The sequence below is a fragment of the Falco rusticolus genome, chromosome 10, assembly GCF_015220075.1.
Source record: "Falco rusticolus isolate bFalRus1 chromosome 10, bFalRus1.pri, whole genome shotgun sequence".
Taxonomy (NCBI): Eukaryota; Metazoa; Chordata; class Aves; order Falconiformes; family Falconidae; genus Falco; species Falco rusticolus.
Window position 1 is genome coordinate 38,139,057 of NC_051196.1, and position 22,869 is coordinate 38,161,925.

Below are 22,869 nucleotides of genomic sequence, written 5' to 3' on the forward strand. Positions count from 1 at the left end.
GCCTTCCCAAGCAGGCTCTGGAGCCTTTCCACGAGACGGGCAAAGCCGGAGTCCCGCGGGAACCCTGTGCCAGCTCCGTCAGTACGGCCGAGCTCTCCGACAAAGCGCACCGCCGTACGGAAACGTAAAGCGGGTTTATACCTCGGGCTCCTTTACAGCCTCGGAAAACAATACTGCCCGGCCGGACGCGCGGCTCTAAGCGCCTAGCAGGCCCGGCTGCGTTACCACGAGGGACCGACGATTCCTCCCCGGCCGTTGCCCGAGCCGCAGCGCAGCACTCGGCAGCGGCGGGCACACGGAGCCTCGCGGGCCCTCGGCGGCTACAAAAGGGATCCCTCCGTAGTCAGCAGTCCGACTCGCAAGCACGAGGCACGCGTGGCGAAGTAACATCTCGAGCGACCTTCGGTTCCGCTCCCCTTGACTTGTCGACGGACGCTTCCGGACGAACCTAGGGACAAAGGGAAAACAAAAGGCCCCCGGTTTCGCTGGGAAGCAAACCAAAAGGCCTCTTCCCCTCGGCTGCTCCGGCCCCGGAGCTGACTGTCACGACACAAGATCAGCCAGACACCTGAGCTGCCGCTGCCTCCCAGCCCTCCCCGGCAGTTAAAAGGCTTGCGGAGAAAGCAGCAGTCGGGGGCGACGGCTGGGGATTCCGCTGCCGGCTGCCTTTTCTTGCTCTGGCCCGCTCGCAGGGGCGGGAAGAGGCTCCTGAGCCACACACACACACACACACCCCGCGACAGCGTTACCGCAGGCCCCGAGGCAGCCTCTCTGCGGCCCGCGGGGGCCGGCAGCCCCAGCCGGCTGCCACGGCTCAGGCCAGCGGCTGGGGGAAAGACAAAGCCCCGCGCAGGGCTGCGGCGGCTGCCCGGGCAGCCCGCAGGCGGCGGCGGGTGGGCGGCGGGGCGGCGCGGGCCGACCCCTCTCCCGGGCGCCGCCGCCACGAGCGAGCACCGGGGCCGCCCTGCCTGCCGCCGCTCCTCGCCGAGGTAGCGGCGCGGCTCCGAGAGACAAAAAAAAAAAAAAACAAACAAAAAAAAACCCACCCAAAAAAGGGCAGCCCCGTGAGGAGCCCGCTGACCACCGTCCCTGCCGGGGAGACGAGAACCGGCGGCAGCCCCGCCGGTCCCGGGCCGGGCCGCCCGCCTGCCTCAGCCCGCCCGCCGCCGGCACCAGGCGCTCCCTGCCGCGGCCGAGCGCCGGGCCGCCACATCCCCCCCGACCGGGCCGCTGCCCGCCGGCCCCCGGCCGCCCTTCAGCCCGAGCGCGCCGCCGCACGTCCCGGCCCGAAAGTCTTCCGGGCTCCCGGCGAAGGCTCCGCACCTCCACGGCCGCTCCAGCGCGCCGCGCGGGCCGGGAGTGAACCCACCTTTCCCGGGCCGGATGCGCCATCTGCCCCTACGCACGAGGCCGGAAGCCCCGCCCCTAGGGGGTCAAAGCCGCTTCTGCGCATGCGCCGCCCTCGGTCGGCCAGAAAGGCTTCTGCGCATGCGCCAAACCCGGATTGCGTCATCGGCCCAGACGCAGGGGGCCGGAAGCCCCGCCCCTAAGGGTCAAAGCCGCTTCTGCGCATGCGCCGACCTTCCTTGGCCAGAAAGCCCTTCTGCGCATGCGCCAAAGCGGGATTGCGTCATCGGCCCAGACGCACGGGGCCGGAAGCCCCGCCCCTAAGGGTCAAAGCCGCTTCTGCGCATGCGCCGACCTTCCTTGGCCAGAAAGCCCTTCTGCGCATGCGCCAAAGCCGGATTGCGTCATCGGCCCAGACGCACGGGGCCGGAAGCCCCGCCCCTTCGGCGTCAAGCCGCGTCTGCGCATGCGCTGCCCTTACTCCGCCTGGGAGGCCGTGCTGCCACCTGGCGAAAAAAATTGGGTACTGCAGCCCGTCTAGCTAACGAGACTGCACAGTTTATTAGAGGCATGGCATCAAGAAGGGAACTCTGCCCACGGCCCGTTCGGAAGTTGCCTGGCTTCCCATCTCGGTGGATGAAGTTCTGGCAGCGAACATTCTCGATTCCACTAGTCTAGCGAAAAAGAAAAAAAAAAATAAAAAATAATAATCACTCGAGAGACCAGGCATACGCTTTTTTTTTCCCCCCTTATAAAAACACTAGCAACAGTGCCTGAACGGGAAAAGGGGTCACGAAAGTTTTTATTGTAAAATGGAAGGGCACGAAAGAGAACAGAATTCGACAGACGATACGTAAACCTCTCCAGCTCTTTCCCCGTGCCTATCGGACATCGGTTTCCAAAAACTTTCTCGGGTGAGCGTCTTTTGTCTTTGAGCAGTGCAACAGACGCTTTGCAAACAGCACAAGTCTGCTTTTGAACCATCGTTTCAGACTTTGCAATCCCTTGAGATGGGGCGCTTTGTACTTAAGAGAAACAAAACCCACTCTGAGTCTTTCCTTTAACGATACAGGCCTATTCCCCTTTCCCTTAGAGAAACAACCTACTCGCTTCTGATCTCTCGAGGAATCTTAATACTCCCAACACACTGCGCCGTCAAGATCAACAAAGCAGTTTCCTACCACGTTGCCAGCGAGCGATAGGACCGTCTCGAGACGAAGTTTCCTCGGACAAAAACCAGAGAGATCTATCTTCAAGACTCGGTCCAAACGGCTCCGTCACCGTTCCGTCGCAGTCCCCTTCGGCTCCACACCACTGCCTTGTGGGAACGCCCCCTAGAAAAAAAGAAACGCTTTCATCAGGGTAACAAGCAGAATACAGCTCTAGCCTTGAGGACGGCTGGCACGCACACGGCCTGTATCGCCGCAGTCCCCTGAGCCGCAGCTCAGCGCGCGCCGACAGCGGTGACGGAGGACGCGCTGAAGGCGAAAAGCCGAAAGCCAACCCCCCGAAGCCCAGAACCGTGCTCAGGCACCCGGGAGTTAAGCCTAAAACCGGTTGAAAGAGCTGCCTCCTACCTGTTCCCCCGCCACCTCTCCCCCTCCGAGGCCAGCACCTTTCCTCGCGATCCCTTTCCGCAAACAAAAGACGGACGCCTGCGGCCTCAGCTCGGTACCGAAGCACCACGATGCGCTTGCCGGCGGCGTGCTCTCTCACAAGGCTGACAGCTTCTCTGCACGCAACAGCCGAGGCCCTGTGAAAGGGGAGGAAGGCAAACACCGATCACGTCTCGCCGGGGTCAGGAGGGAGTCGGGGTGCGCTGCAGTCAGAGCCCAACGCCTTCCCCAGAGGAATTACCGGGCCACAACAAGAGGCAGGAGCGATCGGCAGACAGGCAGGTAACACGCACGGCAGCGATACCCACGGCAGACTGGCAGGACGCTTCCAGCCGCTTCACCCCGCCGCTTTGTTTCGAATTTCGTTAAAAGGCAATCCGATTCTTAAGGCTCACTCTGCTTTGAGGAGCTGCTGGAGAAAGGCTAACACGTGGCATTGGCGTTACCGTCGGAATTCCGGCGTAAAAATCACGGCAAAGCCGTGCCTTGTCAAGCGGCTTCCCAAGCAGGCTCTGGAGCCTTTCCACGAGACGGGCAAAGCCGGAGTCCCGCGGGAACCCTGTGCCAGCTCCGTCAGTAGGGCCCAGCTCTCCGACAAAGCGCACCGCCGTACGGAAACGTAAAGCGGGTTTATACCTCGGGCTCCTTTACAGCCTCGGAAAACAATACTGCCCGGCCGGACGCGCGGCTCTAAGCGCCTAGCAGGCCCGGCTGCGTTACCACGAGGGACCGACGATTCCTCCCCGGCCGTTGCCCGAGCCGCAGCGCAGCACTCGGAGCGGCGGGCACACGGAGCCTCGCGGGCCCTCGGCGGCTACAAAAGGGATCCCTCCGTAGTCAGCAGTCCGACTCGCAAGCACGAGGCACGCGTGGCGAAGTAACATCTCGAGCGACCTTCGGTTCCGCTCCCCTTGACTTGTCGACGGACGCTTCCGGACGAACCTAGGGACAAAGGGAAAACAAAAGGCCCCGGTTTCGCGGGGAAGCAAACCAAAAGGCCTCTTCCCCTCGGCTGCTCCGGCCCCGGAGCCGACTGTCACGACACAAGATCAGCCAGACACCTGAGCTGCCGCTGCCTCCCAGCCCTCCCCGGCAGTTAAAAGGCTTGCGGAGAAAGCAGCAGTCGGGGGCGACGGCTGGGGATTCCGCTGCCGGCTGCCTTTTCTTGCTCTGGCCCGCTCGCAGGGGCGGGAAGAGGCTCCTGAGCCACACACACACCCACCCCCCATCCACAACAACAGACTACAGGTACCGCAGGACCGAGGCACCTCTGAGGCCCGGGGGGCCGGCAGCCCCAGCAGGATGCCACGGCGCAGGCAAGCGGCTGGGGGAAAAGAAAGCCCGCGCAGGGCCTGCGGCGGCCTGCCCGGGCAGACCGCAGGCAGGGCTGAGGGTGGTCGGCGGGGTCGGCGCGGCGACCCCCCCTCTCTCCGGGCGCGCCGCACGCACGATCCGCGAGCCCCGGTGGCCGCCCGCCGCCGGCTCCTCGCCGAGTCTTTGTGTCTGGTAGCGGCGCGGCTCGAGAGAAAAAAGAAAAAAAAAAAAAAAAAAAAAAAATCACGAGAGCCAGGACTACGCTTTTTTTCCCCCTTATAAAAACACTAGCAACAGTGCCTGAACGGGAAAAAGGGGGCACAGAACGTTTTATCGTAATAATGGAAGGGCACGACAATGAGAAACAGAATTCGACAGACGATACGTAAACCTCTGCAGCTCTTTCCCCGTGCCTCTCGGACATCGGTTTCCAAAAACTTTCTCGGGTGAGCGTCTTTTGTCTTTGAGCAGTGCAACAGACGCTTTGCAAACAGCACAAGTCTGCTTTTGAACCATCGTTTCAGACTTTGCAATCCCTTGAGATGGGGCGCTTTGTACTTGAGAGAAACAAAACCCACTCTGAGTCTTTCCTTTAACGATACAGGCCTATTCCCCTTTCCCTTAGAGAAACAACCTACTCGCTTCTGATCTCTCGAGGAATCTTAATACTCCCAACACACTGCGCCGTCAAGATCAACAAAGCAGTTTCCTACCACGTTGCCAGCGAGCGATAGGACCGTCTCGAGACGAAGTTTCCTCGGACAAAAACCAGAGCGATCTATCTTCAAGACTCGGTCCAAACGGCTCCGTCACCGTTCCGTCGCAGTCCCCTTCGGCTCCACACCACTGCCTTGTGGGAACGCCCCCTAGAAAAAAAGAAACGCTTTCATCAGGGTAACAAGCAGAATACAGCTCTAGCCTCGAGGACGGCTGGCACGCACACGGCCTGTATCGCCGCAGTCCCCTGAGCCGCAGCTCAGCGCGCGCCGACAGCGGTGACGGAGGACGCGCTGAAGGCGAAAAGCCGAAAGCCAACCCCCCGAAGCCCAGAACCGTGCTCAGGCACCCAGGAGTTAAGCCTAAAACCGGTTGAAAGAGCTGCCTCCTACCTGTTCCCCCGCCACCTCTCCCCCTCCGAGGCCAGCACCTTTCCTCGCGATCCCTTTTCCGCAAACAAAAGACGGACGCCTGCGGCCTCAGCTCGGTACGAAGCACCACGATGCGCTTGCCGGCGGCGTGCTCTCTCACAAGGCTGACAGCTTCTCTGCACGCAACAGCCGAGGCCCTGTGAAAGGGGAGGAAGGCAAACACCGATCACGTCTCGCCGGGTCAGGAGGGAGTCGGGGTGCGCTGCAGTCAGAGCCCAACGCCTTCCCCAGAGGAATTACCGGGCCACAACAAGAGGCAGGAGCGATCGGCAGACAGGCAGGTAACACGCACGGCAGCGATACCCACGGCAGACTGGCAGGACGCTTCCAGCCGCTTCACCCCGCCGCTTTGTTTCGAATTTCGTTAAAAGGCAATCCGATTCTTAAGGCTCACTCTGCTTTGAGGAGCTGCTGGAGAAAGGCTAACACGTGGCATTGGCGTTACCGTCGGAATTCCGGCGTAAAAATCACGGCAAAGCCGTGCCTTGTCAAGCGGCTTCCCAAGCAGGCTCTGGAGCCTTTCCACGAGACGGGCAAAGCCGGAGTCCCGCGGGAACCCTGTGCCAGCTCCGTCAGTACGGCCGAGCTCTCCGACAAAGCGCACCGCCGTACGGAAACGTAAAGCGGGTTTATACCTCGGGCTCCTTTACAGCCTCGGAAAACAATACTGCCCGGCCGGACGCGCGGCTCTAAGCGCCTAGCAGGCCCGGCTGCGTTACCACGAGGGACCGACGATTCCTCCCCGGCCGTTGCCCGAGCCGCAGCGCAGCACTCGGCAGCGGCGGGCACACGGAGCCTCGCGGGCCCTCGGCGGCTACAAAAGGGATCCCTCCGTAGTCAGCAGTCCGACTCGCAAGCACGAGGCACGCGTGGCGAAGTAACATCTCGAGCGACCTTCGGTTCCGCTCCCCTTGACTTGTCGACGGACGCTTCCGGACGAACCTAGGGACAAAGGGAAAACAAAAGGCCCCGGTTTCGCGGGGAAGCAAACCAAAAGGCCTCTTCCCCTCGGCTGCTCCGGCCCCGGAGCTGACTGTCACGACACAAGATCAGCCAGACACCTGAGCTGCCGCTGCCTCCCAGCCCTCCCCGGCAGTTAAAAGGCTTGCGGAGAAAGCAGCAGTCGGGGGCGACGGCTGGGGATTCCGCTGCCGGCTGCCTTTTCTTGCTCTGGCCCGCTCGCAGGGGCGGGAAGAGGCTCCTGAGCCACACACACCCGCCCCCCCCCCACCCCCCACCCCCCGCGACAGCGTTACCGCAGGCCCCGAGGCAGCCTCTCTGCGGCCCGCGGGGGCCGGCAGCCCCAGCCGGCTGCCACGGCTCAGGCCAGCGGCTGGGGGAAAGACAAAGCCCCGCGCAGGGCTGCGGCGGCTGCCCGGGCAGCCCGCAGGCGGCGGCGGGTGGGCGGCGGGGCGGCGCGGGCCGACCCCTCTCCCGGGCGCCGCCGCCACGAGCGAGCACCGGGGCCGCCCTGCCTGCCGCCGCTCCTCGCCGAGGTAGCGGCGCGGCTCCGAGAGAAAAAAAAAAAAAAAACAAACAAAAAAACCAAACAAACAAAAACCCACCCAGAAAAGGGCAGCCCCGTGAGGAGCCCGCTGACCACCGTCCCTGCCGGGGAGACGAGAACCGGCGGCAGCCCCGCCGGTCCCGGGCCGGGCCGCCCGCCTGCCTCAGCCCGCCCGCCGCCGGCACCAGGCGCTCCCTGCCGCGGCCGAGCGCCGGGCCGCCACATCCCCCCCCGACCGGGCCGCTGCCCGCCGGCCCCCGGCCGCCCTTCAGCCCGAGCGCGCCGCCGCACGTCCCGGCCCGAAAGTCTTCCGGGCTCCCGGCGAAGGCTCCGTACCTCCACGGCCGCTCCAGCGCGCCGCGCGGGCCGGGAGTGAACCCGCCTTTCCCGGGCCGGATGCGCCATCTGCCCCTACGCACGAGGCCGGAAGCCCCGCCCCTAGGGGGGGGGGGTCAAAGCCGCTTCTGCGCATGCGCCGCCCTCGGTCGGCCAGAAAGGCTTCTGCGCATGCGCCAAAGCGGGATTGCGTCATCTGCCCGTACGCCCGAGGCCGGAAGCCCCGCCCCTTCGGCGTCAAGCCGCGTCTGCGCATGCGCTGCCCTTAGTTTGCCAGAAAGCCCTTCTGCGCATGCGCCGAGGCGTGTTGCGTCATCGGGCTGCGACGAAGCCGGAAGCCCCGCCCCCTTCGGCGTCAAGCCGCGTCTGCGCATGCGCTGCCCTTAGTTTGCCAGAAACCCCTTCTGCGCATGCGCCGAAGCCGGATTGCGTCATCGGCCCGCGACGTGCCCGCAAGCCACGCCCCCTTCGGCGTCAAGCCGCGTCTGCGCATGCGCTGCCCTTACTCCGCCGGGGGGGGGCGCGGTGCTGCCGCCTGGCGAAAAAAATTGGGTACTGCAGCCCGTCTAGCTAACGGACTGCACACTTTATTATATAGGCACGGCATCAAGAGGGGAACTCTGCCCACGGCCCGTTAGGAAGTTGCCTGGCTTCCCATCTCGGTGGATGAAGTTCTGGCAGCGAACATTCTCGATTCCACTAGTCTAGCGAAAAAGAAAAAAAAAAAAAAAAAAAAAAAAAAAAAATCACTCGAGAGACCAGGCTTACGCTTTTTTTTCCCCCCTTATAAAAACACTAGCAACAGTGCCTGAACGGGAAAAGGGGTCACGAAAGTTTTTATCGTAAAATGGAAGGGCACGAAAGAGAACAGAATTCGACAGACGATACGTAAACCTCTGCAGCTCTTTCCCCGTGCCTCTCGGACATCGGTTTCCAAAAACTTTCTCGGGTGAGCGTCTTTTGTCTTTGAGCAGTGCAACAGACGCTTTGCAAACAGCACAAGTCTGCTTTTGAACCATCGTTTCAGACTTTGCAATCCCTTGAGATGGGGCGCTTTGTACTTGAGAGAAACAAAACCCACTCTGAGTCTTTCCTTTAACGATACAGGCCTATTCCCCTTTCCCTTAGAGAAACAACCTACTCGCTTCTGATCTCTCGAGGAATCTTAATACTCCCAACACACTGCGCCGTCAAGATCAACAAAGCAGTTTCCTACCACGTTGCCAGCGAGCGATAGGACCGTCTCGAGACGAAGTTTCCTCGGACAAAAACCCGAGCGATCTATCTTCAAGACTCGGTCCAAACGGCTCCGTCACCGTTCCGTCGCAGTCCCCTTCGGCTCCACACCACTGCCTTGTGGGAACGCCCCCTAGAAAAAAAGAAACGCTTTCATCAGGGTAACAAGCAGAATACAGCTCTAGCCTCGAGGACGGCTGGCACGCACACGGCCTGTATCGCCGCAGTCCCCTGAGCCGCAGCTCAGCGCGCGCCGACAGCGGTGACGGAGGACGCGCTGAAGGCGAAAAGCCGAAAGCCAACCCCCCGAAGCCCAGAACCGTGCTCAGGCACCCAGGAGTTAAGCCTAAAACCGGCTGAAAGAGCTGCCTCCTACCTGTTCCCCCGCCACCTCTCCCCCTCCGAGGCCAGCACCTTTCCTCGCGATCCCTTTTCGCAAACAAAAGACGGACGCCTGCGGCCTCAGCTCGGTACCGAAGCACCACGATGCGCTTGCCGGCGGCGTGCTCTCTCACAAGGCTGACAGCTTCTCTGCACGCAACAGCCGAGGCCCTGTGAAAGGGGAGGAAGGCAAACACCGATCACGTCTCGCCGGGGTCAGGAGGGAGTCGGGGTGCGCTGCGGTCAGAGCCCAACGCCTTCCCCAGAGGAATTACCGGGGCACCACAAGAGGCAGGAGCGATCGGCAGACAGGCAGGTAACACGCACGGCAGCGATACCCACGGCAGACTGGCAGGACGCTTCCAGCCGCTTCACCCCGCCGCTTTGTTTCGAATTTCGTTAAAAGGCAATCCGATTCTTAAGGCTCACTCTGCTTTGAGGAGCTGCTGGAGAAAGGCTAACACGTGGCATTGGCGTTACCGTCGGAATTCCGGCGTAAAAATCACGGCAAAGCCGTGCCTTGTCAAGCGCCTTCCCAAGCAGGCTCTGGAGCCTTTCCACGAGACGGGCAAAGCCGGAGTCCCGCGGGAACCCTGTGCCAGCTCCGTCAGTAGGGCCCAGCTCTCCGACAAAGCGCACCGCCGTACGGAAACGTCAAGCGGGTTTATACCTCGGGCTCCTTTACAGCCTCGGAAAACAATACTGCCCGGCCGGACGCGCTGCTCTAAGCGCCTAGCAGGCCCGGCTGCGTTACCACGAGGGACCGACAATTCCTCCCCGGCCGTTGCCCGAGCCGCAGCGCAGCACTCGGAAGCGGCGGGCACACGGAGCCTCGCGGGCCCTCGGCGGCTACAAAAGGGATCCCTCCGTAGTCAGCAGTCCGACTCGCAAGCACGAGGCACGCGTGGCGAAGTAACATCTCGAGCGACCTTCGGTTCCGCTCCCCTTGACTTGTCGACGGACGCTTCCGGACGAACCTAGGGACAAAGGGAAAACAAAAGGCCCCCGGTTTCGCGGGGAAGCAAACCAAAAGGCCTCTTCCCCTCGGCTGCTCCGGCCCCGGAGCTGACTGTCACGACACAAGATCAGCCAGACACCTGAGCTGCCGCTGCCTCCCAGCCCTCCCCGGCAGTTAAAAGGCTTGCGGAGAAAGCAGCAGTCGGGGGCGACGGCTGGGGATTCCGCTGCCGGCTGCCTTTTCTTGCTCTGGCCCGCTCGCAGGGGCGGGAAGAGGCTCCTGAGCCACACACACCCCCCCCCCCCCCCCCCCCCCCCCCCCGCGACAGCGTTACCGCAGGCCCCGAGGCAGCCTCTCTGCGGCCCGCGGGGGCCGGCAGCCCCAGCCGGCTGCCACGGCTCAGGCCAGCGGCTGGGGGAAAGACAAAGCCCCGCGCAGGGCTGCGGCGGCTGCCCGGGCAGCCCGCAGGCGGCGGCGGGTGGGCGGCGGGGCGGCGCGGGCCGACCCCTCTCCCGGGCGCCGCCGCCACGAGCGAGCACCGGGGCCGCCCCGCCGCCGCTCCTCGCCGAGGTAGCGGCGCGGCTCCGAGAGAAAAAAAAAAAAAAAAACAAACAAAAAAACCCAAACAAACAAAAAACCACCCACCCAGAAAAGGGCAGCCCCGTGAGGAGCCCGCTGACCACCGTCCCTGCCGGGGAGACGAGAACCGGCGGCAGCCCCGCCGGTCCCGGGCCGGGCCGCCCGCCTGCCTCAGCCCGCCCGCCGCCGGCACCAGGCGCTCCCTGCCGCGGCCGAGCGCCGGGCCGCCACATCCCCCCCCCGACCGGGCCGCTGCCCGCCGGCCCCCGGCCGCCCTTCAGCCCGAGCGCGCCGCCGCACGTCCCGGCCCGAAAGTCTTCCGGGCTCCCGGCGAAGGCTCCGTACCTCCACGGCCGCTCCAGCGCGCCGCGCGGGCCGGGAGTGAACCCGCCTTTCCCGGGCCGGATGCGCCATCTGCCCCTACGCACGAGGCCGGAAGCCCCGCCCCTAGGGGGGGGGGGTCAAAGCCGCTTCTGCGCATGCGCCGCCCTCGGTCGGCCAGAAAGGCTTCTGCGCATGCGCCAAAGCGGGATTGCGTCATCTGCCCGTACGCCCGAGGCCGGAAGCCCCGCCCCTTCGGCGTCAAGCCGCGTCTGCGCATGCGCTGCCCTTAGTTTGCCAGAAAGCCCTTCTGCGCATGCGCCGAGGCGTGTTGCGTCATCGGGCTGCGACGAAGCCGGAAGCCCCGCCCCCTTCGGCGTCAAGCCGCGTCTGCGCATGCGCTGCCCTTAGTTTGCCAGAAACCCCTTCTGCGCATGCGCCGAAGCCGGATTGCGTCATCGGCCCGCGACGTGCCCGCAAGCCACGCCCCCTTCGGCGTCAAGCCGCGTCTGCGCATGCGCTGCCCTTACTCCGCCGGGGGGGGGCGCGGTGCTGCCGCCTGGCGAAAAAAATTGGGTACTGCAGCCCGTCTAGCTAACGGACTGCACACTTTATTATATAGGCACGGCATCAAGAGGGGAACTCTGCCCACGGCCCGTTAGGAAGTTGCCTGGCTTCCCATCTCGGTGGATGAAGTTCTGGCAGCGAACATTCTCGATTCCACTAGTCTAGCGAAAAAGAAAAAAAAAAAAAAAAAAAAAAAAAAAAATCACTCGAGAGACCAGGCTTACGCTTTTTTTTCCCCCCTTATAAAAACACTAGCAACAGTGCCTGAACGGGAAAAGGGGTCACGAAAGTTTTTATCGTAAAATGGAAGGGCACGAAAGAGAACAGAATTCGACAGACGATACGTAAACCTCTGCAGCTCTTTCCCCGTGCCTATCGGACATCGGTTTCCAAAAACTTTCTCGGGTGAGCGTCTTTTGTCTTTGAGCAGTGCAACAGACGCTTTGCAAACAGCACAAGTCTGCTTTTGAACCATCGTTTCAGACTTTGCAATCCCTTGAGATGGGGCGCTTTGTACTTGAGAGAAACAAAACCCACTCTGAGTCTTTCCTTTAACGATACAGGCCTATTCCCCTTTCCCTTAGAGAAACAACCTACTCGCTTCTGATCTCTCGAGGAATCTTAATACTCCCAACACACTGCGCCGTCAAGATCAACAAAGCAGTTTCCTACCACGTTGCCAGCGAGCGATAGGACCGTCTCGAGACGAAGTTTCCTCGGACAAAAACCCGAGCGATCTATCTTCAAGACTCGGTCCAAACGGCTCCGTCACCGTTCCATCGCAGTCCCCTTCGGCTCCACACCACTGCCTTGTGGGAACGCCCCCTAGAAAAAAAGAAACGCTTTCATCAGGGTAACAAGCAGAATACAGCTCTAGCCTCGAGGACGGCTGGCACGCACACGGCCTGTATCGCCGCAGTCCCCTGAGCCGCAGCTCAGCGCGCGCCGACAGCGGTGACGGAGGACGCGCTGAAGGCGAAAAGCCGAAAGCCAACCCCCCGAAGCCCAGAACCGTGCTCAGGCACCCAGGAGTTAAGCCTAAAACCGGCTGAAAGAGCTGCCTCCTACCTGTTCCCCCGCCACCTCTCCCCCTCCGAGGCCAGCACCTTTCCTCGCGATCCCTTTTCGCAAACAAAAGACGGACGCCTGCGGCCTCAGCTCGGTACCGAAGCACCACGATGCGCTTGCCGGCGGCGTGCTCTCTCACAAGGCTGACAGCTTCTCTGCACGCAACAGCCGAGGCCCTGTGAAAGGGGAGGAAGGCAAACACCGATCACGTCTCGCCGGGGTCAGGAGGGAGTCGGGGTGCGCTGCGGTCAGAGCCCAACGCCTTCCCCAGAGGAATTACCGGGCCACAACAAGAGGCAGGAGCGATCGGCAGACAGGCAGGTAACACGCACGGCAGCGATACCCACGGCAGACTGGCTGGACGCTTCCAGCCGCTTCACCCCGCCGCTTTGTTTCGAATTTCGTTAAAAGGCAATCCGATTCTTAAGGCTCACTCTGCTTTGAGGAGCTGCTGGAGAAAGGCTAACACGTGGCATTGGCGTTACCGTCGGAATTCCGGCGTAAAAATCACGGCAAAGCCGTGCCTTGTCAAGCGGCTTCCCAAGCAGGCTCTGGAGCCTTTCCACGAGACGGGCAAAGCCGGAGTCCCGCGGGAACCCTGTGCCAGCTCCGTCAGTAGGGCCCAGCTCTCCGACAAAGCGCACCGCCGTACGGAAACGTCAAGCGGGTTTATACCTCGGGCTCCTTTACAGCCTCGGAAAACAATACTGCCCGGCCGGACGCGCTGCTCTAAGCGCCTAGCAGGCCCGGCTGCGTTACCACGAGGGACCGACAATTCCTCCCCGGCCGTTGCCCGAGCCGCAGCGCAGCACTCGGCAGCGGCGGGCACACGGAGCCTCGCGGGCCCTCGGCGGCTACAAAAGGGATCCCTCCGTAGTCAGCAGTCCGACTCGCAAGCACGAGGCACGCGTGGCGAAGTAACATCTCGAGCGACCTTCGGTTCCGCTCCCCTTGACTTGTCGACGGACGCTTCCGGACGAACCTAGGGACAAAGGGAAAACAAAAGGCCCCGGTTTCGCGGGGAAGCAAACCAAAAGGCCTCTTCCCCTCGGCTGCTCCGGCCCCGGAGCTGACTGTCACGACACAAGATCAGCCAGACACCTGAGCTGCCGCTGCCTCCCAGCCCTCCCCGGCAGTTAAAAGGCTTGCGGAGAAAGCAGCAGTCGGGGGCGACGGCTGGGGATTCCGCTGCCGGCTGCCTTTTCTTGCTCTGGCCCGCTCGCAGGGGCGGGAAGAGGCTCCTGAGCCACACACACACACCCCCACACCCCCCCCCCCCCCGCGACAGCGTTACCGCAGGCCCCGAGGCAGCCTCTCTGCGGCCCGCGGGGGCCGGCAGCCCCAGCCGGCTGCCACGGCTCAGGCCAGCGGCTGGGGGAAAGACAAAGCCCCGCGCAGGGCTGCGGCGGCTGCCCGGGCAGCCCGCAGGCGGCGGCGGGTGGGCGGCGGGGCGGCGCGGGCCGACCCCTCTCCCGGGCGCCGCCGCCACGAGCGAGCACCGGGGCCGCCCTGCCTGCCGCCGCTCCTCGCCGAGGTAGCGGCGCGGCTCCGAGAGAAAAAAAAAAAAAAACAAAACAAACAAAAAAACCCAAAACAACAACAAAAACCACCCACCCAGAAAAGGGCAGCCCCGTGAGGAGCCCGCTGACCACCGTCCCTGCCGGGGAGACGAGAACCGGCGGCAGCCCCGCCGGTCCCGGGCCGGGCCGCCCGCCTGCCTCAGCCCGCCCGCCGCCGGCACCAGGCGCTCCCTGCCGCGGCCGAGCGCCGGGCCGCCACATCCCCCCCGACCGGGCCGCTGCCCGCCGGCCCCCGGCCGCCCTTCAGCCCGAGCGCGCCGCCGCACGTCCCGGCCCGAAAGTCTTCCGGGCTCCCGGCGAAGGCTCCGTACCTCCACGGCCGCTCCAGCGCGCCGCGCGGGCCGGGAGTGAACCCGCCTTTCCCGGGCCGGATGCGCCATCTGCCCCTACGCACGAGGCCGGAAGCCCCGCCCCTAGGGGGTCAAAGCCGCTTCTGCGCATGCGCCGCCCTCGGTCGGCCAGAAAGGCTTCTGCGCATGCGCCAAAGCCGGATTGCGTCATCGGCCCGACGCACGGGGCCGGAAGCCCCGCCCCTAAGGGTCAAAGCCGCTTCTGCGCATGCGCCGACCTTCCTTGGCCAGAAAGCCCTTCTGCGCATGCGCCAAAGCGGGATTGCGTCATCGGCCCAGACGCCCCGCCCCTAAGGGTCAAAGCCGCTTCTGCGCATGCGCCGACCTTCCTTGGCCAGAAAGCCCTTCTGCGCATGCGCCAAAGCGGGATTGCGTCATCGGCCCAGACGCACGGGGCCGGAAGCCCCGCCCCTTCGGCGTCAAGCCGCGTCTGCGCATGCGCTGCCCTTACTCCGCCTGCGAGGCGGTGCTGCCACCTGGCGAAAAAAATTGGGTACTGCAGCCCGTCTAGCTAACGAGACTGCACAGTTTATTAGAGGCATGGCATCAAGAAGGGAACTCTGCCCACGGCCCGTTCGGAAGTTGCCTGGCTTCCCATCCCGGTGGATGAAGTTCTTACAGCGAACATTCTCGATTCGACTAGTCTAGCGAAAAAGAAAAAAAAAAAAAAAAAAAAAATCACTCGAGAGACCAGGCTTACGCTTTTTTTTTCCCCCCTTATAAAAACACTAGCAACAGTGCCTGAACGGGAAAAGGGGTCACGAAAGTTTTTATCGTAAAATGGAAGGGCACGAAAGAGAACAGAATTCGACAGACGATACGTAAACCTCTGCAGCTCTTTCCCCGTGCCTATCGGACATCGGTTTCCAAAAACTTTCTCGGGTGAGCGTCTTTTGTCTTTGAGCAGTGCAACAGACGCTTTGCAAACAGCACAAGTCTGCTTTTGAACCATCGTTTCAGACTTTGCAATCCCTTGAGATGGGGCGCTTTGTACTTGAGAGAAACAAAACCCACTCTGAGTCTTTCCTTTAACGATACAGGCCTATTCCCCTTTCCCTTAGAGAAACAACCTACTCGCTTCTGATCTCTCGAGGAATCTTAATACTCCCAACACACTGCGCCGTCAAGATCAACAAAGCAGTTTCCTACCACGTTGCCAGCGAGCGATAGGACCGTCTCGAGACGAAGTTTCCTCGGACAAAAACCCGAGCGATCTATCTTCAAGACTCGGTCCAAACGGCTCCGTCACCGTTCCGTCGCAGTCCCCTTCGGCTCCACACCACTGCCTTGTGGGAACGCCCCCTAGAAAAAAAGAAACGCTTTCATCAGGGTAACAAGCAGAATACAGCTCTAGCCTCGAGGACGGCTGGCACGCACACGGCCTGTATCGCCGCAGTCCCCTGAGCCGCAGCTCAGCGCGCGCCGACAGCGGTGACGGAGGACGCGCTGAAGGCGAAAAGCCGAAAGCCAACCCCCCGAAGCCCAGAACCGTGCTCAGGCACCCAGGAGTTAAGCCTAAAACCGGCTGAAAGAGCTGCCTCCTACCTGTTCCCCCGCCACCTCTCCCCCTCCGAGGCCAGCACCTTTCCTCGCGATCCCTTTTCGCAAACAAAAGACGGACGCCTGCGGCCTCAGCTCGGTACCGAAGCACCACGATGCGCTTGCCGGCGGCGTGCTCTCTCACAAGGCTGACAGCTTCTCTGCACGCAACAGCCGAGGCCCTGTGAAAGGGGAGGAAGGCAAACACCGATCACGTCTCGCCGGGGTCAGGAGGGAGTCGGGGTGCGCTGCGGTCAGAGCCCAACGCCTTCCCCAGAGGAATTACCGGGCCACAACAAGAGGCAGGAGCGATCGGCAGACAGGCAGGTAACACGCACGGCAGCGATACCCACGGCAGACTGGCAGGACGCTTCCAGCCGCTTCACCCCGCCGCTTTGTTTCGAATTTCGTTAAAAGGCAATCCGATTCTTAAGGCTCACTCTGCTTTGAGGAGCTGCTGGAGAAAGGCTAACACGTGGCATTGGCGTTACCGTCGGAATTCCGGCGTAAAAATCACGGCAAAGCCGTGCCTTGTCAAGCGGCTTCCCAAGCAGGCTCTGGAGCCTTTCCACGAGACGGGCAAAGCCGGAGTCCCGCGGGAACCCTGTGCCAGCTCCGTCAGTACGGCCGAGCTCTCCGACAAAGCGCACCGCCGTACGGAAACGTCAAGCGGGTTTATACCTCGGGCTCCTTTACAGCCTCGGAAAACAATACTGCCCGGCCGGACGCGCTGCTCTAAGCGCCTAGCAGGCCCGGCTGCGTTACCACGAGGGACCGACAATTCCTCCCCGGCCGTTGCCCGAGCCGCAGCGCAGCACTCGGCAGCGGCGGGCACACGGAGCCTCGCGGGCCCTCGGCGGCTACAAAAGGGATCCCTCCGTAGTCAGCAGTCCGACTCGCAAGCACGAGGCACGCGTGGCGAAGTAACATCTCGAGCGACCTTCGGTTCCGCTCCCCTTGACTTGTCGACGGACGCTTCCGGACGAACCTAGGGACAAAGGGAAAACAAAAGACCCCCGTTTCGCGGGGAAGCAAACCAAAAGGCCTCTTCCCCTCGGCTGCTCCGGCCCCGGAGCTGACTGTCACGACACAAGATCAGCCAGACACCTGAGCTGCCGCTGCCTCCCAGCCCTCCCCGGCAGTTAAAAGGCTTGCGGAGAAAGCAGCAGTCGGGGGCGACGGCTGGGGATTCCGCTGCCGGCTGCCTTTTCTTGCTCTGGCCCGCTCGCAGGGGCGGGAAGAGGCTCCTGAGCCACACACACACACACCACAACACCCCCCCCACCCCCCCCCCGCGACAGCGTTACCGCAGGCCCCGAGGCAGCCTCTCTGCGGCCCGCGGGGGCCGGCAGCCCCAGCCGGCTGCCACGGCTCAGGCCAGCGGCTGGGGGAAAGACAAAGCCCCGCGCAGGGCTGCGGCGGCTGCCCGGGCAGCCCGCAGGCGGCGGCGGGTGGGCGGCGGGGCGGCGCGGGCCGACCCCTCTCCCGGGCGCCGCCGCCACGAGCGAGCACCGGGGCCGCCCTGCCTGCCGCCGCTCCTCGCCGAGGTAGCGGCGCGGCTCCGAGAGAAAAAAAAAAAAAAAACAAAACAAAACAAAAAAAACCAAAAACAAACAAACAAAAAACCACCCACCCAGAAAAGGGCAGCCCCGTGAGGAGCCCGCTGACCACCGTCCCTGCCGGGGAGACGAGAACCGGCGGCAGCCCCGCCGGTCCCGGGCCGGGCCGCCCGCCTGCCTCAGCCCGCCCGCCGCCGGCACCAGGCGCTCCCTGCCGCGGCCGAGCGCCGGGCCGCCACATCCCCCCCGACCGGGCCGCTGCCCGCCGGCCCCCGGCCGCCCTTCAGCCCGAGCGCGCCGCCGCACGTCCCGGCCCGAAAGTCTTCCGGGCTCCCGGCGAAGGCTCCGTACCTCCACGGCCGCTCCAGCGCGCCGCGCGGGCCGGGAGTGAACCCGCCTTTCCCGGGCCGGATGCGCCATCTGCCCCTACGCACGAGGCCGGAAGCCCCGCCCCTAGGGGGGGGGTCAAAGCCGCTTCTGCGCATGCGCCGCCCTCGGTCGGCCAGAAAGGCTTCTGCGCATGCGCCAAAGCGGGATTGCGTCATCGGCCCGTACGCCCGAGGCCGGAAGCCCCGCCCCTTCGGCGTCAAGCCGCGTCTGCGCGATGCGCCTGGCCCTTAGTTTTGCCAGAAAGGCCCTTCTGACGCATGCGCCGAGGCGTGTTAGCGTCATCGGGCTGCGGACGAAGGCCGGAAGCCCCGCCCCCCTTTGGGCGTCAAGCCGCGTCTGCGCATGTCGCTGCCCTGTACTTTCCAGAAACGACCCCTTCTGCCATGCGCCGAAGCCGGATTGCGTCATCTGGCCCGCGACGTGCCCGGAAGTCACGCCCCCTTCGGGCGTCAAAGCCGCGTCTGCGCATGCGCTGGGGCCCATTACCCGCCGGGGGGGGGCGGCGGTGCCTGCCGCCTGGCGAAAAAAATTGGGTACTGCAAGCCCGTCTAGCTAACGGACTGCACACTTTATTATATAGTCAACGGCATCAAGAGGGGAATCTCTGCCCACGCCCGTTTAGAGTTGCCTGGCGTCCCCATCTCGTTTGGATGAAGTTCGGCATCGAACATTCCTCGATTCCACTAGTCTAGCGAAAAAGAAAAAAAAAAAAAATAAAAAATAATAATCACTCGAGAGACCAGGCATTACCGCTTTTTTTCCCCCCTTATAAAAACACTAGCAACAGTGCCTGACACGGGAAAAGGGGTCACGAAAGTTTGTAAAAATCGTAAAATGGAAGGGCACGAAAGAGAACAGAATTCGACCAGACGATACGTAAACCTCTGCAGCTCTTTCCCGTGCCTACTCGGACATCGGTTTCCAAAACATTTCTCGGTGTGAGCGTCTTTTGTCTTTGAGCAGTGCAAACAGGACGCTTTGCAAACAGCACAAGTCTGCTTTTGAACCATCGTTTTCAGACTTTGCATCCCTTGAGATGGGGCGCTTTGTACTTGAGAGAAACAAAACCCACCTCTGAGTCTTTCCTTTAACGATACAGGCCTATTCCCCTTTCCCTTAGAGAAACAACATACTCTCGCTTCTGATCTCTCGAGGAATCTTAATACATCCCAACACACTGCGCCGTCAAGATCAAGCAAAGCAGGTTTCCTACCACGTTGCCAGCGAGCGATAGGACCGTCTCGAGACGAAGTTTCCTCGGACAAAAACCCGAGCGATCTATCTTCAAGACTCGGTCCAACGGCTCCGTCACCGTTCCGTCGCAGTCCCCTTCGGCTCCACACCACTGCCTTGTGGGAACGCCCCCTAGAAAAAAAGAAACGCTTTCATCAGGGTAACAAGCAGAATACAGCTCTAGCCTCGAGGACGGCTGGCACGCACACGGCCTGTATCGCCGCAGTCCCCTGAGCCGCAGCTCAGCGCGCGCCGACAGCGGTGACGGAGGACGCGCTGAAGGCGAAAAGCCGAAAGCCAACCCCCCCGAAGCCCAGAACCGTGCTCAGGCACCCAGGAGTTAAGCCTAAAACCGGCTTGAAAGAGCTGCCTCCTACCTGATCCCCGCCACCTCTCCCCCTCCGAGGCCAGCACCTTTCCTCGCGATCCCTTTTCGCAAACAAAAGACGGACGCCTGCGGCCTCAGCTCGGTACCGAAGCACCACGATGCGCTTGCCGGCGGCGTGCTCTCTCACAAGGCTGACAGCTTCTCTGCACGCAACAGCCGAGGCCCTGTGAAAGGGGAGGAAGGCAAACACCGATCACGTCTCGCCGGGGTCAGGAGGGAGTCGGGGTGCGCTGCGGTCAGAGCCCAACGCCTTCCCCAGAGGAATTACCGGGGCACCACAAGAGGCAGGAGCGATCGGCAGACAGGCAGGTAACACGCACGGCAGCGATACCCACGGCAGACTGGCAGGACGCTTCCAGCCGCTTCACCCCGCCGCTTTGTTTCGAATTTCGTTAAAAGGCAATCCGATTCTTAAGGCTCACTCTGCTTTGAGGAGCTGCTGGAGAAAGGCTAACACGTGGCATTGGCGTTACCGTCGGAATTCCGGCGTAAAAATCACGGCAAAGCCGTGCCTTGTCAAGCGGCTTCCCAAGCAGGCTCTGGAGCCTTCCACGAGACGGGCAAAGCCGGAGTCCCGCGGGAACCCTGTGCCAGCTCCGTCAGTACGGGCCCAGCTCTCCGACAAAGCGCACCGCCGTACGGAAACGTCAAGCGGGTTTATACCTCGGGCTCCTTTACAGCCTCGGGAAACAATACTGCCCGGCCGGACGCGCTGCTCTAAGCGCCTAGCAGGCCCGGCTGCGTTACCACGAGGGACCGACAATTCCTCCCCGGCCGTTGCCCGAGCCGCAGCGCAGCACTCGGCAGCGGCGGGCACACGGAGCCTCGCGGGCCCTCGGCGGCTACAAAAGGGATCCCTCCGTAGTCAGCAGTCCGACTCGCAAGCACGAGGCACGCGTGGCGAAGTAACATCTCGAGCGACCTTCGGTTCCGCTCCCCTTGACTTGTCGACGGACGCTTCCGGACGAACCTAGGGACAAAGGGAAAACAAAAGGCCCCGGTTTCGCGGGGAAGCAAACCAAAAGGCCTCTTCCCCTCGGCTGCTCCGGCCCCGGAGCTGACTGTCACGACACAAGATCAGCCAGACACCTGAGCTGCCGCTGCCTCCCAGCCCTCCCCGGCAGTTAAAAGGCTTGCGGAGAAAGCAGCAGTCGGGGGCGACGGCTGGGGATTCCGCTGCCGGCTGCCTTTTCTTGCTCTGGCCCGCTCGCAGGGGCGGGAAGAGGCTCCTGAGCCACACACACCCGCCCCCCCCCACCCCCCCCCCCCCCCCCACCCCCCCCCGCGACAGCGTTACCGCAGGCCCCGAGGCAGCCTCTCTGCGGCCCGCGGGGGCCGGCAGCCCCAGCCGGCTGCCACGGCTCAGGCCAGCGGCTGGGGGAAAGACAAAGCCCCGCGCAGGGCTGCGGCGGCTGCCCGGGCAGCCCGCAGGCGGCGGCGGGTGGGCGGCGGGGCGGCGCGGGCCGACCCCTCTCCCGGGCGCCGCCGCCACGAGCGAGCACCGGGGCCGCCCCGCCGCCGCTCCTCGCCGAGGTAGCGGCGCGGCTCCGAGAGAAAAAAAAAAAAAAACAAACAAAAAAACCCAAACAAACAAAAAACCACCCACCCAGAAAAGGGCAGCCCCGTGAGGAGCCCGCTGACCACCGTCCCTGCCGGGGAGACGAGAACCGGCGGCAGCCCCGCCGGTCCCGGGCCGGGCCGCCCGCCTGCCTCAGCCCGCCCGCCGCCGGCACCAGGCGCTCCCTGCCGCGGCCGAGCGCCGGGCCGCCACATCCCCCCCCCGACCGGGCCGCTGCCCGCCGGCCCCCGGCCCCCCGTCAGCCCGAGCGCGCCGCCGCACGTCCCGGCCCGCAAGTCTTCCGGGCTCCCGGCGAAGGCTCCGTACCTCCACGGCCGCTCCAGCGCGCCGCGCGGGCCGGGAGTGAACCCGCCTTTCCCGGGCCGGATGCGCCATCTGCCCCTACGCACGAGGCCGGAAGCCCCGCCCCTAGGGGGGGGGGGGGGGGGTCAAAGCCGCTTTCTGCGCATGCGCCGCCCTCGGTCGGCCAGAAAGGCTTCTGCGCATGCGCCAAAGCGGGATTGCGTCATCTGCCCGTACGCCCGAGGCCGGAAGCCCCGCCCCCTTCGGCGTCAAGCCGCGTCTGCGCATGCGCTGCCCTTAGTTTGCCAGAAAGCCCTTCTGCGCATGCGTCGAGGCGTGTTACGTCATCGGGCTGCGACGAGGCCGGAAGCCCCGCCCCCTTTGGCGTCAAGCCGCGTCTGCGCATGCGCTGCCCTTAGTTTGCCAGAACGCCCTTCTGCGCATGCGCCGAAGCCGGATTGCGTCATCAGCCCGCGACGTGCCCGCAAGCCACGCCCCCTTCGGCGTCAAGCCGCGTCTGCGCATGCGCTGCCCTTACCTCCGCCGGGGGGGGGCGCGGTGCTGCCGCCTGGCGAAAAAAATTGGGTACTGCAGCCCGTCTAGCTAACGGACTGCACAGTTTATTATATAGGCACGGCATCAAGAAGGGAACTCTGCCCACGGCCCGTTAGGAAGTTGCCTGGCTTCCCATCTCGGTGGATGAAGTTCTGGCAGCGAACATTCTCGATTCCACTAGTCTAGCGAAAAATAAAAAAAAAAAAAAAAAAAAAAAAAAAAAAATCACTCGAGAGACCAGGCTTACGCTTTTTTTTCCCCCCTTATAAAAACACTAGCAACAGTGCCTGAACGGGAAAAGGGGTCACGAAAGTTTTATCGTAAAATGGAAGGGCACGAAAGAGAACAGAATTCGACAGACGATACGTAAACCTCTGCAGCTCTTTCCCCGTGCCTGATCGGACATCGGTTTCCAAAAACTTTCTCGGGTGAGCGTCTTTGTCTTTGAGCAGTGCAACAGACGCTTTGCAAACAGCACAAGTCTGCTTTTGAACCATCGTTTCAGACTTTGCAAATCCCTTGAGATGGGGCGCTTTGTACTTGAGAGAAAACAAAACCCACTCTGAGTCTTCCTTTAACGATACAGGCCTATTCCCCTTTCCCTTAGAGAAACAACCTACTCGCTTCTGATCTCTCGAGGAATCTTAATACTCCCAACACACTGCGCCGTCAAGATCAACAAAGCAGTTTCCTACCACGTTGCCAGCGAGCGATAGGACCGTCTCGAGACGAAGTTTCCTCGGACAAAAACCCGAGCGATCTATCTTCAAGACTCGGTCCAAACGGCTCCGTCACCGTTCCATCGCAGTCCCCTTCGGCTCCACACCACTGCCTTGTGGGAACGCCCCCTAGAAAAAAAGAAACGCTTTCATCAGGGTAACAAGCAGAATACAGCTCTAGCCTCGAGGACGGCTGGCACGCACACGGCCTGTATCGCCGCAGTCCCCTGAGCCGCAGCTCAGCGCGCGCCGACAGCGGTGACGGAGGACGCGCTGAAGGCGAAAAGCCGAAAGCCAACCCCCCCAAGCCCAGAACC

The 22,869-nt window shown here is 62.9% G+C and overlaps 1 protein-coding gene across 18 annotated transcripts; it reads right to left on the bottom strand.

Moving 5' to 3' along the window:
* Positions 1 to 7: 7 nt before the first annotated feature.
* LOC119154219 lies at positions 8 to 21,419 on the bottom strand. Of its 18 annotated transcripts, none has more exons than XR_005106382.1 (12): positions 12,379 to 12,652; positions 11,983 to 12,135; positions 10,768 to 11,471; positions 9,815 to 9,862; positions 8,881 to 9,056; positions 8,485 to 8,637; positions 7,269 to 7,972; positions 5,666 to 6,367; positions 5,387 to 5,562; positions 4,991 to 5,143; positions 1,829 to 2,021; positions 387 to 448 (listed from the first exon to the last, which is right to left on the bottom strand). XR_005106382.1 is itself a non-coding variant. In XM_037401500.1 (12 exons), the coding sequence occupies exons 7-12, from the start codon at positions 7,335 to 7,337 to the stop codon at positions 3,060 to 3,062; spliced, it is 489 nt and encodes a 162-aa protein (XP_037257397.1). In that variant the 5' UTR covers positions 7,338 to 7,972; positions 8,485 to 8,637; positions 8,881 to 9,056; positions 9,815 to 9,862; positions 10,768 to 11,471; positions 11,983 to 12,135; positions 12,379 to 12,652; the 3' UTR covers positions 3,010 to 3,059. The 18 variants fall into 18 exon arrangements, 9 of the variants coding, with proteins under 9 accessions (XP_037257393.1, XP_037257394.1, XP_037257397.1 ...); XR_005106385.1 differs by lacking the exons at positions 387 to 448; positions 1,829 to 2,021 and adding exons at positions 3,010 to 3,100; positions 3,858 to 3,905 and having other exon boundaries at positions 6,320 to 6,367; XR_005106384.1 differs by lacking the exons at positions 387 to 448; positions 1,829 to 2,021 and adding exons at positions 3,010 to 3,100; positions 3,858 to 3,905 and having other exon boundaries at positions 5,733 to 6,367.
* Positions 21,420 to 22,869: the final 1,450 nt, after the last annotated feature.